The sequence below is a fragment of the Erythrolamprus reginae genome, chromosome 2, assembly GCF_031021105.1.
Source record: "Erythrolamprus reginae isolate rEryReg1 chromosome 2, rEryReg1.hap1, whole genome shotgun sequence".
Lineage (NCBI taxonomy): Eukaryota > Metazoa > Chordata > Lepidosauria > Squamata > Dipsadidae > Erythrolamprus > Erythrolamprus reginae.
Window position 1 is genome coordinate 151,807,438 of NC_091951.1, and position 16,458 is coordinate 151,823,895.

The window sequence follows — 16,458 nt, forward strand, 5'->3', positions numbered from 1 at the left end:
TTTGTTGGAGAATTGAAATAAAAATTTAATAAAAACCAAGTACAGTGTTCCCTCAATTTTCATGGGAGATGCGTTCCGAGACCGCCCGCAAAAGTTGAATTTCCGCGAAGTAGAGATGCGGAAGTAAATAAACTATTTTTGGCTATGAAGAGTATCACAAGCCTTCCCTTAACACTTTAAACCCCTAAATTACAATTTCCCATTCCCTTAGCAACCATTTAGATTTTTACTCACCATATTTATTTATTAAAGTTTATTTTTAAAATATTTATTAAAGGCGGACGAAAGTTTGGCGATGACATATGACGTCATTGAGCAAGAAAAACCATGGTATAGGGGAAAAACCCGCGAAGTATTTTTTAATTAATATTTTTGAAAAACCGTGGTATAGACTTTTCGCGAAGTTCGAACCCGCGGTATTATGCTGCAACTAGGCAAGAATCTTTTATATTCTTACAATTCCATTTTTCTCAACTTTTAAAACATAGCTAAGGATTTTCTTTAACATTTGCATGCCATGCTGCCTCAGAATTTGTAAGGATACTAGATTATGAATTCTGAAAATGGCAGCATGTGCTGCTCAACCATTTCAACATTTCTCCAATCAAACAGTTATGTCCTGTATGCCCATTCCGAAAAAGAATTTAGCTGCAGTTATTTGTCAGATTGCTGCTCTGGAACAAGCCTGTCCAAACTTGTTCTTTCTATGTAATCTGAATTGGGCTTAATTTTCAGTTCTGTATTTGCGCAGGTGGTTTTTTGGGAAGATTCCTCGAGCAAGGGCTGAGGAGATGTTGGGTAAACAAAGACATGATGGTGCCTTCCTCATCAGGGAGAGTGAAAGTGCTCCTGGTGATTTCTCCCTCTCAGTCAAGTGAGTATTACTTTTGGATTGATTTGATCTGATTTGATTGATGGTCTGGCTGCAATCTTGCAAACCTCTGTTATTGGTTGGAACAAAGAAAGAAAGTGAGTTTTAAAAAGTTTTTAAGCCAGTGCAAGGATGTCCGTATTTAGGCTTTCCTAATCAAAAACTCCCTTCTAACTTACTGCAGTTCTGAAGATTTTTGGTACATGGTCCTCTTTGGATACTGATAAGCTAGAGATTATGAAGGGGGGGAAAGGGGTCTCAACCCACTGGCAATGCATTTTGTATTGTTAGCAACTCCCTAAAACTCCAGTGCTTTATAGGAGGCAAGCCCTAGGATCCAAATAAAATGCATTGTGTTAAAAAGTTTCAGATACATTCTGTGTTTGTGCCAGAGGATTCAGACTGTCATTTGTCTTCCAGTCCAAAGTGAAACATGATCATGCGCATTGGAAATTTTTAAAAAGTTATCCATAGCTGCTGGTACATACCTGTTTTTAATTCAAGTGCATTCTCTACCAAAAGAGGATTTCAGAATACAGTGATACCTCATCTTACAAACGCCTCGTCATACAAACTTTTCGAGATACAAACCCGGGGTTTAAGATTTTTTTGCCTCTTCTTACAAACTATTTTCACCTTACAAACCCACCGCCACTGCTGGGATGCCCCGCCTCCGGACTTCCGTTGCCAGCAAAGCATCCATTTTTGCGCTGCTGGGATTCCCCTGAGGCTCCCCTCCATGGGAAACCCCACCTCCGGACTTCTGTGTTTTTGTGATGCTGCAGGGGAATCCCAGCAGTGCAAAAACGGGCACTTTGCTAGCAACAGAAGTCCGGAGGTGGGGTTTCCCAGCGAGGGGAACCTCAGTGAAATCGCAGCATCGCAAAAACACGGAGGTCCAGAGGTGGGGTTTCGAGGCAAAAGGGGTGCATTTTGGGCTTGCACGCATTAATCGCTTTTCCATTGTTTCCTATGGGAAACATTATTTTGTCTTACAAACTTTTCACCTTAAGAACCTCATCCAATTAAGTTTGTAAGACAAGGTATCACTGTATGTTTTTTCGTTCCCAATCTTGTGGCCTAACAGAAAAATAAAGTACTTTGCTGAATCAACCTTGTGTCATGCAATGTTTTAAAATGCAAAAAGAAGGCATTTTGGGCCTTCTTTTAATACCCAGGCTTAATAGCCTGACCATACTTTTGTTTATCCACATTTATTGGTTGCCTGACTCCTTAGTAACTATGGGTGGCTTAAAACAACACAGAGATTTAAAAAAATTAAAAAGGACTTTGGACAACCAGACTGGACTCATTCTTGGATTTAACTTTAAGTACACAGATAATAAATGTGTGATAGAAATGGGAATTTCAAGATTTGCAAAAATTAATAGAGCTTTCATTTCGTACAATGTACAGTGATCCCCCGCGTTTCGCGATCCCGATCATTGCGAAAGGCTAAATCGCGATTTTTCAACCCGGAAGTCAAAACACCATCTGCGCATGCGCGCCCTTTTTTCTATGGCCACGCATGCGTAGATGGCGCCGGGCAGATCAGCTGCTGGGCGGCTTCCCTGGGTCTTCCCCCTCTTGCTGGCGGGAGGGCGAGCGGCGGGCATCAGCGAGGAGTTTCCCCACCGCCCACATAAACTCCTCGCTGCTGCCGCACCCGCCGCTTGTCTTGTCCACCCGCCGCTTGTCCGCCGCCTGCCTGCCCGCGCGCCCGCCGCTCGCCCGCCCTTCGCCCGCCCACACCGTTCGCTCGCGCCGCTTCCCAGCTGAGTCCTGAAGCCAGAAGGCAAAGGCGAACTTCCGCGTTTGGCTTCGGGACACAGCTGGGAAGCGGCGCTGGGGTTTCCCCACCGCCCACGCAAACTCCTCGCTGCCGCTCTCCCGCCCTTCGCCCACCCACGCCGTTCGCTCGCGCCGCTTCCCAGCTGAGTCCTGAAGCGAACTTCCACGTTTGGCTTCAGGACTCAGCTGGGAAGCGGCGCAAGCGAATGGCGTGGGCGGGCGAAGGGCGGTGCGAGCGGCGGGCGCACGGGCAGGCAGGCGGAGGACAAGCGGCGGGCGGACAAGACAAGCGGCGGGCGCAGCAGCAGCGAGGAGTTTGCTTGGGCGGCGGGGAAACCCCAATCTTCGGCTCCTCGCTGCTGCGGCGGAAGTAAAAACACCATCTGCGCATGCGCAGATGGTGTTTTTACTTCCGCACCGCTACTTCGCGAAAAACCGATCATTGCGAGGGGTCCTGGAACGGAACCCTCGCGATAATCGGGGGACCACTGTATATGCATTTATTTCCCTGACTTATAAAATTGACTGTTGGCTTGTACTGCCACCTCATGTTTAAAATCCCCCAAAACCCCAATGTGCATTTCCCTTGGCTGAAGATGATAACCCTGTAGATGTGCAAGAAAAGAATATTCCTATACAGTGATCCCCCGCTCGTTGCGAGGGTTCCGTTCCAGGACCCCCCGCAACGAGCGGGTTTTCGCGAAGTAGCGCTGCGGAAGTAAAAACACCATCTGCGCATGTGCAGATGGTGTTTTTACTCCCACAGCGCTAGCGAGGAGCCGAAGATTGGGGGCGGCGTGGCTGTTTGCCGCCGGCATGGGGGGCTTCCTAGCAGCCCCCCAAACCCGGGTTGGGGGTCCGGGGGGCGCTGGCTCTCGGCGCTTTCGAGCTGAGTCCGGGAGCGAATTCGCTTCCGGACTCAGCTCAAAAGCGCCGATAGCCAGCGCCAACGAACGGCTTGTCCGCGCTGGCTCTCGGCGCTTTCGAGCTGAGTCCGGGAGCGAATTTGCTTCCGGACTCAGCTCAAAAGCGCCGATAGCCAGCGCCAACGAACGGCTTGTCCGCGCTGGCTCTCGGCGCTTTCGAGCTGAGTCCGGGAGCGAATTCGCTTCCGGACTCAGCTCAAAAGCGCCGATAGCCAGCGCCAACGAACGGCTTGTCCGCGCTGGCTCTCGGCGCTTTCGAGCTGAGTCCGGGAGCGAATTCGCTTCCGGACTCAGCTCAAAAGCGCCGATAGCCAGCGCCAACGAACGGCTTGTCCGCGCTGGCTCTCGGCGCTTTCGAGCTGAGTCCGGGAGCGAATTCGCTTCCGGACTCAGCTCAAAAGCGCCGATAGCCAGCGCCAACGAACGGCTTGTCCGCGCTGGCTCTCGGCGCTTTCGAGCTGAGTCCTGGAGCGAATTCGCTTCAGGACTCAGCTCGAAAGCGGCGAGAATGAACGGCGTGGGCGGGCGAAGGGCGGGCGGCAGCGAGGAGTTTGCGTGGGCGGTGGGGAAACTCCTTGCTGATGCCCGCTGCTCGCCCTCCCGCCAGCAAGAGGGGGAAGACCCAGGGAAGCCGCCCAGCAGCTGATCTGCCGGGCCCCATCTACGCATGCGTGCCCATAGAAAAAGGGCACGCATGCGTAGATGGTGTTTTGACTTCCGGGTTCAAAAATCGCAAATTACCCTGTTCGCAATGGTTGGGGACGCAATAACCGGGGGATCACTGTATTAGTTAGAATATTAGTTCAAGCAGTGAGTACATCTGGAATGTCCTTCCCCTTCTTTTTTTAGATTCGGAAATGATGTGCAGCACTTCAAGGTGCTTCGAGACGGTGCTGGCAAGTATTTCCTCTGGGTGGTAAAATTCAATTCTCTGAATGAGCTGGTAGACTATCACAGATCAACCTCTGTCTCCAGGAACCAACAGATATTCCTCCGAGACATCGAGCAAGTGCCTCAGGTAAGAAGATTTTTGGAGTTTTCTTAATTACAATACTACTTTTATTTTTTATAAATACCTGTAGGAATGTCTTTTAGTGTTTCCAGGAAGGATAAGTAAAACCTTGGTGACTTACGAGGACAAATTGTACTAGGCGCTATTCTGTTTTCAATAACAATACTTTAAAAATATATAACCCATTATTTAAACCAAACCCTCAAAAATTACACCATAAAAAAGTACAACAGAACACACACTTTCTGACGTAGTTTTAAGCTTTTGAGATGTGCATGAAGCTGCTGAAGAGAAAGGCATAAAGGAAATTTCCTTGTATGCACTATTTCTGGGGGTGTTAATGGAGGATGCAACTCAACATGTTTAAATGGCTGGGCTTTTTTCCCCCCCTCCAAAATTTGCCAAGTGCCAAGGAGATATTAAACTTGACAGTGTTGGTGAAGGAGAGCTTTCTACCTGGGGGCTGGGGGAGTTGAGCAGTTCGTACCGCAGTTCAGCTGTTTTTCTCCCATCCAATTAGCAGAGCAGAAGTTGGGCTCCCGGAGTCCAGTCGCAGAGGAGGAAGAGGAGGGGCAGGGAGGCAGCCACTTGGCTTCTGCTCTCCTTTCTGAGATTGCCCTGGGAAAATTGGAGGTTGAGGAGTCTGGGGCATTGCAATGAAGTGTGGAAATAATAACAACATGGGGGCAAGTGAAGCCCTTGGGGTAGAGGCCTTTTGTCAGCCAGTTGATTGTGGTGTCTGAGGCCATCAGTGTTTGGTGACGGCCTAGTATCTGTCAACCGAGCTTCCCTCATCCAGACTTGACTGTGGGGGAGGATAACTCAGCCTGCAGCACCAAAATCTGGTAGAGTATTTTGGGGGTGGTGTTGTTGTTTCCAGCCTCTGAAATGTGCCTCCCAGGTACAGCTCTGATTCCAGGCCATGTTTGGGGGTATGGCTGTGGCAGGGGTCCCCAAACATTTTACACAGGGGGCCAGTTCACTGTCCCTCAGACTGCTGGAGGGCCGGACTATATAAAAAAACTATGAACAAATCCCTATGCACACTGCACATACCTTATTTTAAAGTAAAAAACAAAATGGGAATGTACTATTTAAAGGGGGGGAAGTCTGAAATTCATATATATTTATGTTTTGTTTTTAATTTTCTTTTGTTAACATCTGATTGTAGGTTTTCTTGGCTTATAGAAAATGTATAAAGAAAGAAGGAAGCACTTTGGCATAATGGTTAACAAGTTAGAAATATAATTGGTGTACATTTTGAAGGAACATTAAGGAGGGAATTTAATTAAAAGAAAATGAATGTAACTGGATGACAAAATTAGGGGGGGAAACTTTTGCAACTTTTTTGATGATTGATATTAGTTACTAACAAAATACAGCATTTTATTCATAGAAAATTAGATGGAACACTGTGTTGTGTCACTCACCCGTGGGCCAGATAAATGCCCTCAGCGGGCCACATGCGGCCCGCGGGCCACAGTTTGGGGACTGCTGGGCTATGGTATTTGTAAAACTGGTAGCTGCTAGGACATTGGCCCAGGAATTAGCCAGTTGTGAGACCCTCTGTATGAGCTGTGGTCTGTGAGGATTATTGCTCACTTGCCTTCCTAATTGCAGTGTTAACATCCCTGCTTTGGCACACAGGTTGGTGGAGAAGTTCCGTAGGTTTATGGTTTTGGGGGATTTCACTCTTCCTTCCCTGGGCCCAGGGTCTGAGGTGGCACAGGAGGTCAGGGCAACCATAGACCTGGGCTATCATTCATGGCCAAAACCATACAAGGGGCCACACCTCGGATCTGGTTTTTCCCTTGGACCAGTGACATTGTGATTGGGGCTTGAGTGATGTTAATATCAGTCCCTTGGAATAGATGGACCTAGTGTCCTTTGAAACTTGCTCACCCTAGATTGACCCATCCTAGGTACCTGATGGACCCAGTGTAGTTTCAGAGCTTGGAGTTTTTCCTGAAACTCTAGCACGTGATTTGACCAGTGCAGTCATGCAGCTTGGAATGGACTGTTAACAAGAGTGCTGGAGGAAATTGGGCCTTTTATTTTGTCTATGAATTTCCTCATCAAGTTCCTCATCAAGCTATAAAAGAAGGGAGGAAGGAAATAGAGGAGGAAGTAGACATATGAAGATGCAAAATGACTGAATTTCATTTTGACAGCTTAAATTTACATTAGTGTAGCAGATCTGTGGCCCCCCAGTTACTGAATTATATTATCTAATTGCCACAGATATCATAGTCAATGGTAACTGATGCAGGGAGTTGCCATTCGGTAACATCTGGAAAGTCATAGTTTTTCTCATCTCAGGATTACATGAATCCTCCTGTCACCATTAAAATTTTACTTGTACAGGTTGTCTTCAACATATTACCACAATTGGTAGTTGTTAAGTGAATCACACAGATTTTATGAACTTTTTTTTTGCCACTGTTGTTAGTTGGATCACTGCAGCTGTTAAATGAATCACGTTGTTTGTCATTAGGCCAATCCAACTTCCTCCACTGACTTTGCTTGTCAAATGCAAACTGGGAAGGTTGCAAATGGTGATCACACAATCCCAGGACATTGCAGTCGTAATAAAAAAACAGCAGCTGCCAAAGTTGGCCAAGTCTTGATCATGTGGCTCTGGGGACATTGCATCATAATTATGAAGACTGGTTGTGAGTCACTTTTTTCAGAGCCATTGTAACTTCATCACTAAATAGATGGTTATAAGTTGAGGACACCTGTAAGAGTATTTGGAGAGGGATAGCATATAAATTTAAATAGTAATAGTAGTAGTAGTAGTAGTAGTAATGATAATGATAATAATAATAATGATAATATAATAATAATGATGATAATGTGGTTTTTAATTTTTTTTAAAAAAATGGGTTCATTTGAATAGCCTTTGTTGTTAAAGCAGCCTCATGCATATCAAAATCCACGGAGAGCGACGGCATACAAATCCAATTAATAAATAATAAATAAAATCACAGCTGCACAATAAGATGATAAAGAGTTAATATTTGTAGATCTGTTTCATAGTTTAGAATACAATCTCAAGAATTTGAAAATGCTGCTCACTTTTAAAGGTGTAGTTTGTTATAAAATTTCAGTCCCGACATTTTAGGTATATCGGAATAAGGGTGGTATAGAAGTTAAGATCTGATGTTGTTTTTATGACTGAATGAATTAACTTGCAAACCAAGACGCTATTTATTGTCATCTCCCAGTATCAACAGCTTCAGATGTAGTGACTATAGGCTATAGACCAGTGATGGTGAACTTATGGCACGGGTGCCACAGGTGGCACATGGAACCATATCTGCTGGCATGGGAGCCGTTGCCCTAGCTTAGCTCCAGCATTCATGTGTGTGCCGGCTAGCTGATTTTTGGCTCACACAGAGGCTCTGGGAGGATGTTTTTGGCTTCCAGAGAATCTCTGGATCGGGGAGGGCGTTTTTACGCTCCAGGGAAGTCTATGGAGCCTGGAGAGGGTGAAACACGAACCAACTGGGTCCACCAGAAGTTGGGAACCCAGCCGTTTCTGGCCTCCAGAGGGCTTCTGGGGGGTGGGGGAAGGTGTTTTCGCCCTCCCCAGGCATTGAATTATAGGTGTGGGCACTCGTGCATGAGCGATAGCGCACACGCATGTTCTTTCAGCACCCAAGGAAAAAAAGGTTCACTACCACTGCTATAGACCCTAGTGTGTGCCACAAAATGATTTGGAGGCCTCTATAAATTAACCCCCTCTTCTCTTCTTTACAGCAACCCTCATATGTACAGGCTCTTTTTGATTTCGACCCTCAGGAGGAGGGAGAGCTGGGCTTTCGCCGCGGAGACTTTATCCAGGTCCTTGACAATTCTGACCCCAACTGGTGGAAAGGAGCCTGCCACGGACAAACAGGCATGTTTCCACGCAACTACGTTACCCCCGTGAACCGGAACATCTAGAGCAGATGGCTAAAGATTATTTAACGAAAGAGGAAAAAACAGTACAGTCCACATTCAGAATCTAACAGCAGCCAGAGATCTCCAGTCATCAGGCCATAAAACCGAGTCCCCTCAGGTCTGCATGAGGGGGAACACTTTTTTTCACTCAGAGTGGAACTTTTGTGGGAGGGGACAGGAGAAGGGTCCAACTTGCGCACCAAAACTTTTCTTTAAATTAAAATGGATATTAACAGATTTCTTTGGTTATTTCTAGGGTGGCCCTTTTTGTTCACTGGCCCTTTTTCTCCCCAACACCAGTGCATCAGTGTATGAAGTGTTACTGCTAAATGAAGTCCATGCTATGCCAGGAAAGAGAGGGAAGCTCTGTTGGTTATCTGCTATTCATGCATAAGGTCTTTGGGAAGGGACTGAGAGGAAGCCAAATACATACGCCAGTTTAAACACACACACACACACACTATGCTTCTACCTTCAGTGTTTTGCCTAAGATAAGGTCTTAATTTTTCCCCCCTCACTGCTTTTCAGTCTGAAAAGCTGTTCGGCTGTGGAGCAGGGGGGAAGATGGTAAATAATAGGTTGTAGGATTTTTCTGAGAAAACCTGCATTACAACCAGATCGTGTTTTCATTAACCGTGACAGCTTTTAATTTTCTTTTTAATCATGTGACTTTAAGCACGTTCTTCTGTGTTTTTTTTTAAAATTAGTGCCTTTTCCCTCGTTTAACAAAATAAAAGTTCACAATTTTCAGTTTGTCTCTGTTTTTATGTAAATATTTAAGGAATCAAATGAGAGGAATGTAACTTTATTACATAAAAAGGTCTCCACTTACCAGATGGAGCTTTAAAATATGTATAAGCATTTGATATTTTTCATACTAGTTTGGAAAAAAAGGCATATAATGTTCCAAAACTCGCATCCTGGGGTTCTTGAGCAAGAGAGAGAAAATGGCCCCAGTTTGGGGGGGTAGGGGGGGAATGGCATATTTTACAAAGCCTAGAGTGAAATTCCAAATTATTTTCCCCAGAGACAGTAAGGCCTTAAGTAATTGGGCTTAATTATAGTGAATGGTTGACCCTAATGCTTGGGGAGGAGCAAACCAGTCCCCCGAGTTGGCTTGACTCACAGTTGCAATCGGTGACTATCTTCCAGCGGTTTCCCATTTTTCTACACCAGTATTACTGTAGCTGGAAGAATCATCTTTCTTACTCTCAAATCCCAGAAGGGAGATTGTATTCAACTTTTTATCCTGATTAAAACTCATAGGTGCCATGCATAATATTATGAATGACTTAGACTTTAAGACCAGGGAGAGCAACCTGCAGAGCTCCTGTGCCAACCAGTTACCTTATTTCCTTTTGCTGAGCCGCATACCTGGAACTTCTCTACCTTAGTAACAGACCCCAAAACTACCACAGAGACCTTCCCTTTACAGAAAAGCCCTGTTCTGCCCAGATTGGGATAGGGGAGGGCCCTGTGCTGGTGGGTGCCTTTTTATACTAAGTGTTACAGGTATTATTCCTGAGATGGACTCTGCCTTATATTTCCATTTCTCTCAGCAGGTGAATAAAAAGAAAGAAAGCTACCCTGTAGCATATTAATTTCTCACGTTTTTCTTGCTATCTGTCTTTGTCTCCATTCTCCCCATCCCCACTTTCTTTTTTAAAATTATTGGAAAAGGATTATGGCATTCTACATTTGGACCATTTGATTGTTTTTCTTATTTTGGAATTGGTGTATATCATGCAGCCTTGCAGACATAATGTCTTGTGTGTATATATATATATTAAATCAGTGTTTAAATAAAACAGGCCTATGTACGTAATCCGTTAACGCAGCAGCATTTGGTAGATAGTAATTAACTGTGAATAATAAATATACAACAAATTCTTCCCTTGAATATCAGTGTCTTCTTTATTAAAACTTACAAATAAGTAACACATTTAAACAATCAGTGGGGGTTTGGTTATAGTAACATGGTCTCAGAAATAAGAACTGGATAAAAACTAAACTTTGATTTAAATTAACATTATTACTCTAGTTTCCGTTTGGAGCACATAAAACAGGGAAAGCCTGCTGAACATTTCTCCTTGACTAAGCAAGAAATTAAGTGAATTTTGCTCCATTTTACGATCTTTCTTGCCATAAGTGAATCACTCTTATTCATGGCTAAGTGAATTTGGCTTCCCCATTAACTTGGTCAGAAAGTCATAAAAGGTGATGATAATGACACCACTGCAACTGTCATAAATACATGCCAGTTGCCAAGCATCTAAATTTTTGTCTTGTGACCATGGGGATACTACAATGGTCATAAGTGTGAAAAAATTATGACAATGTCCTTTTTAAAAAAAGCCTTGTTACTTCAAGTGGTCACTTAAATAATTTGTAATACAGTATGTGCATTTCCTTACCTGGGATAATTAAGGCCTGAGTGTATGAAGGTGTTTTGTTTGTTTATCTGATCACAGTGCAAAATTAGCTTCACTATTTGTTATTTTCTGCTTTTAGTGTTCAGTTCCACAGCTCTATATGCTTTCTTGAATGCAGAGGATTTTCTATTCTGAGATAAATTTGTTATATCTAAGAACCAGTTTTGGAGGACAGAGGCACCTATTATGGGCCTTACTATGTTACTCAATCAGGAGTTGCTTTTTCTTAGTTAATCTTGTATTGAATGCTTTAATCTCACTGCTACAATTTTAACAGAATGGCTCAGAAATTAAAAAACATTCTTTTTAAAAGGATTTTCTATTTTTATCCAATTCAGATTGTTGTTTATTCCCCAAATAACCAAGTATTACACAGTATGTAGTATGTTATTTCACTATGTTTTAATTCAACCGATTTTCTGAATTTGCGTAACATACCTAATCTTGCAAATAGGGTTTTCTTAACACTTTGCACAACCATGTAGGTTTGTCTATTTGTGATTTTACCAGCTTTCTATCCTTTTTACAGATTCAAACCAAAGACAATTTTGAGCCCAAGAAATCAGATTATAACCTTGGGTTTCTGTAATGTAAAAGCTACAGATATTTTAGTTTGAATAACCAAATGGCTGTGTGTGCAGATGACATGAATTGTAAATTAACCAATCACATTTTATCTAGTGTGTTTTTCACACTCAGGCCATGCACTCAGTTTGTGGATCAGTTGCAATGATATTGAGGAAATAACTCGCTTCAAAATTCAAATGGGCCCTTCAGACAAACATGTTGGAGAGATGGTTGTCTGTTTGATTTTGAATTTTAAAAGCAGCTTTTAATTTGGCATTGTTACAGAATGGAACTTATACTTTTTTTATACTTTAGCTCACCCCAATTCTAGATCTGCTGCAGGGAAATTAAAAGACGAGCAAAATTCTTTCGAAACAGTTTGTTTCAGTTCACTTGATAATCGGCTACTGATGTGATCTTTGCTGAGTTCTGTTTGGAAATTATGTTCCATTCGGCATGCAAAATGTATTTTAGGCAAATATCACCACTCTAGATGACATATTCATCCAAGCTTATATTTAAAAAAGGAAAAACATGCACTTACCTGTTTCTTAAATTGTTGGCTGTGCAGTAGAAGGCATATGGCTGACATTTCAATCTTGGCTGCCAATGAGCCCATGCTTCCACTACTCTAAATAGATACCAAGTAACCACAGCAACAATAAACCTTGCAATATAGAAGTTCAGGCAGAGTCAGCCTTCTCCAAATCCCATCGCTTAAATCTGTCCTCATGCCTTCTCTGTGGCAGCCTCAGCCCTCTGGAACAGCATTTGCAGAGATACAAGGGCTCCCTCTGTCCTCGCTTCCTAAAAGTCTCTTAGACTGGCTGTGGTCTCAGGTTTGAGATTGGGATGGCTGTGGAGCAAGGTTAGGGAGTGCCGTTTTGGCCCAGGCAGTCCTGAGGTTTTTAGTCGTGTTGTTAATATATGTACTGGACTGGTTGTATATTTCCAGAGTTGGATGACCTTACCAAATCCATTTTTTAAAAACCCTCATTCAATGTTAGAAAGACGTGAAGCACTTTGATTAGATACATTCGTTCACATTAATGATTGCAAGCCCCCAGTCCTTGATGATTCAGCCATAGGTGTCTATGCAAGTAAAGAGTGAGCCCAGAGATCAGATCTTCTCCTGTGGCCTTTCCTGGTCTTAGCTGAGCAATAAGATTCTTGATCTGCCTCTCTCACTATCACTGATCCCCCCACATTGCCAGATTTTCTACAGTTTGGCTGGGACTTCCTCTTTTCACAGAGTGTCCATGTATGGTTCTTGAAAATGTGTCTCCCAAGCCTCTGTTGGGATTAGGGCAGTCCACCATGGATGGACCATTGCTTTGGGAGCTTGGTGTCATGTGATGGAATTGGGTGGGTTTGATTGCCTGAATGAGGTGCGTCCAGTTGTTTCTCATGGCTTCCTTTTCCTTGTAAGCCAGCAGTGATTTATAGGGTCTCTTCTGTTGGTGGAGATCCTGTAACAGCTGCTGCTGTGTTGGATATACCAACCTGGTAAGTGGTAATGAGAGGTTCATTGTCTTTCCCCACTAATTCAGTCCTGGTCAAACCATGATTTGGATTGCATTAATGTTGCCTTGAGGATGCATCCATTACCATGGCTTAGATCAGTGATGGTGAACCATTTTTCCTCGAGTGTCAAAAGAGCATGTGTGCATGTTATTACACATGGACATGTGCCCACACTCATAATTCAATGCATGGGGAGGGTGAAAACCGCTTCCCCTGCCCCCCTCACTGGGAAGCCCTCTGGAGGCTGGAAACGGCCTGTTTCCCAACTTCTGGTGGCCCCAGTAGGTTTGTGTTTCACCCTCCCCAGGCTCCAAAGGCTTCCCTGGAGCCGGGGGAAGGGTAAAAACGCCCTTCCCCATTCCCCCGGAGGCTCTCTGGAAGCCAAAAACCCAGAGTCTCCGTGTGAGCCACGGAGTGTCAGCACACACATGCACATTGGAACTGAGGTAGGGCAACAACTCATGTGCCAGCACATATGGCTCCGCGGGCCACCTGTGCTACCCATTTCATAGGTTCGCCATCTCTGGGTTAGATATTGGTGGAGCTCTAGATATGGGTATCAATAGTTTTTCTAAAAGTGCATCAAGGAGGCTCAGCTGATATCAGGGCAGACTATTGGCACCTTCAGTGATCTAATTCAATTCAAATCTTTATTGTCACTACACAAAATGATGAGACTGATTGAGTTCCCCAAGTGAACCAACACAATACAACTCACAGTGAAGACAGAAAATCCCTAATCCAATAACACATATTAACAAACACCCAGTCCTATTGCACCAGTGTGAACACATTACACGTCGTGCCATTCCTGCCATTCCATCGTACTACATAGTTATGATGTTATTTCGCATTCGGGAGTCTGACAGCCCATGGATAAAAACTGTTCTTCAGCCTGTTTGTGCAGCTGCTTATGCTTCTATAGCTCCTTTCTGATAGTAGGAGGATAAAGAAGTGCTAGCCATTTATCATTTGGTTTAAATATGGAGTCCACTTAGTTCGATGGTAAATTCTTCCTGTGGGCATTAATAAGGGTTGGTAGTATGTGTTCCTTGAGTGAAAACATTTAAATAAACAAAATTGGGAGACAATCACTATCAAACTTAGGAATAATTCCTAGGCTTGACAAAAGGCAAAAGGTCCCTAGAAACAATTATATAATAAATTATAGATTAGATAGATAGATAGATAGATAGATAGATAGATAGATAGATAGATAGATAGATAGATAGTAGATAGATAGATAGATAGATACATACATACATAGATACATAGATACATAGATACATACATAGGATACATAGATTAGATACATAGGTAGGTAGGTAGGAGGGTAGGTAGGTAGGTAGGTTTGGCTGCATGGTCAAAGGCCCCATTTAAATTTGGTGGTAAACTTAAAGACTGTTTAAGCCACTCAGAGCTTTAAAATGTTTGATTGTTGATTCTTTCACCTACGTGTGAGGAGAAATCTGTTGCCTTCAGGATTGGGAGCGTGTCATTTCTGCCTTGTGTAGAACAGAGGATGTGATCATTAGAGCCCAATCATTGAGATGTTGTCCTAGGACTACAAGTGCATATGGATAGATCAATATTAGATCAATAGCATATGTTTTTAGTTCATGACACAAGGCTTTGATCTGGGGTGTCTTGTCTCATTCAAGGCATTAATGGCAAGACACATGACACCATGATAAAATTGCATTAATACTGCCGTGGCATATATTGAATGGCATGAAATGTAGTAGATACTAGGATCTTCAGAGTCTGCTGGAGATCTGAAGGGGTTTAATAGAACTGATTCAGCATGAGTGCCCTTCCAGTCTGGTCTGGAAAGATGAAATTTCCCTTCACAAACAAAAACAAGATTTGTGAATAGTGCTTAATCTAGTCTTGTGATTCAATGTTCAACTTCAGGTGACTGTGGTAAACCATAAGGTGGGTTTTTGTTTTTTTTGCATTAGTGTACACTTATATAAAGCTAGCCACATATCACAGCTAACTGTATATCACAATTTATGGCTCAATTGGGAAGATAGCTAAGATTTGTTTGTTTGTTTCTGTTAAAAGGGGCCTTGCAGGTCATCAAGTCCAACCCCCTGCTCAAGCAGAAACTCTATGTTTATACACTGCTCAAAAAAATAAAGGGAACACTAACACAATATAACTCCAAGTTAATCAAACTTCTGTATGTGTTGAAATCAAACAGTCCACTTAGGAAGCATCACTGATTGACAATCAATTTCACGCGCTGTTGTGCACATTCAACGTTGTACAGTATTCAATGAGAATATTTCATTCATTCAGATCTAAGATGTGTTCTTTGAGTGTTCCCTTTATATTCTTGAGCAGTATACATTGGGGTTTTTGGCTTCTGTGGGCTTCAGGGATTTCTGGTATAACTAGAGTAAACAGGACATTTATTTTTTGGCCTCTACATATGAGAACAGTGGATAGATTTCTTCTTGCACACAAATGCCACACACATACACAAACATACACCTCAGATTCTCTCTCATCTCAGGGACATTTTTTGCCATACATGATTCTGCCCATCCAACCTGAATTTAAAAGAAGGAGCTAGTGAGAATGTTGCCAGAACAAAGTTGTCAGCCAGAAGGCAGACTTTCCCAAAGGAAGACCCAACATTATGGAACTTGCTTCCTCAGGTGAGATGCTAGGCTCCAGCTCTCCTTGTATCCTGGAAGTCTTATAAAACATTAAGTGAGGCTTTGGTTTATGATGTGATTATGGACAGGCATCTGAGCATGCTATGCAGTGGTGGGTTGCGACCGGTTCGGCGAACCAGTAGCGGCACCGGGAGTTCCATCTACTCACCCGGACATCATCAAAAATGCTCTGCACATGTGCAGTGAAGAAGTAGAAAGGAAGGGGAAAGAGGCAGGAGGGAAGTAGGTAAGAGGGAGAGAAGGAGAAAGAGGGTAGAGGGAAGAGAGGGAGGGGAGTAGTATAAAATATAGAAGGAAAAAAGATGGGAGATAAAAGTATAAAAGGTGCAAATTTAGGATATTTGTTTTTGACATTTTGAATGTGTAAGTATGTAATGTTTTGATATTATGGTATATGTATGGATGCAAGGTTTGAAAAAGAAGAATATCAGGTTCAACTACAGAAATTATGCACAGGTAAATACACTGCTCAAAAAAATAAAGGGAACACTTGAACAACACAATATAACTCCAAGTAAATCGAATTTCTTTGAGAAATCAAACTGTCCACTTAGGAAGTAACACTGATTGATAATCAATTTCACATGCTGTTGTGCACATTCAACTTTGTACAGAACAAAGAATGAGAATATTTCATTCATTCAGATTTAGGAAGTGTTATTTGAGTGTTCTTTTTATTTTTTTGAGCAGTATACCTTTTTTT

At 43.1% G+C, this 16,458-nt stretch overlaps 1 protein-coding gene across 2 annotated transcripts in view; it reads left to right on the forward strand.

Annotated features, from left to right (window-relative positions):
- The window catches only part of GRB2 (growth factor receptor bound protein 2), a 90,932-nt gene extending 80,487 nt beyond the window's left edge, over nt 1–10,445 (forward strand). For both annotated transcript variants that reach the window (XM_070739935.1, XM_070739936.1), the window contains exons 4-6: nt 752–874; nt 4,438–4,606; nt 8,363–10,445. In XM_070739935.1, coding sequence (XP_070596036.1) covers nt 752–874; nt 4,438–4,606; nt 8,363–8,548 — 478 coding nt within the window. In that variant the 3' untranslated portion in view covers nt 8,549–10,445. The remainder of the gene's footprint in view (nt 1–751; nt 875–4,437; nt 4,607–8,362) is intronic.
- The last annotated feature ends 6,013 nt before the right edge of the window (nt 10,446–16,458 follow it).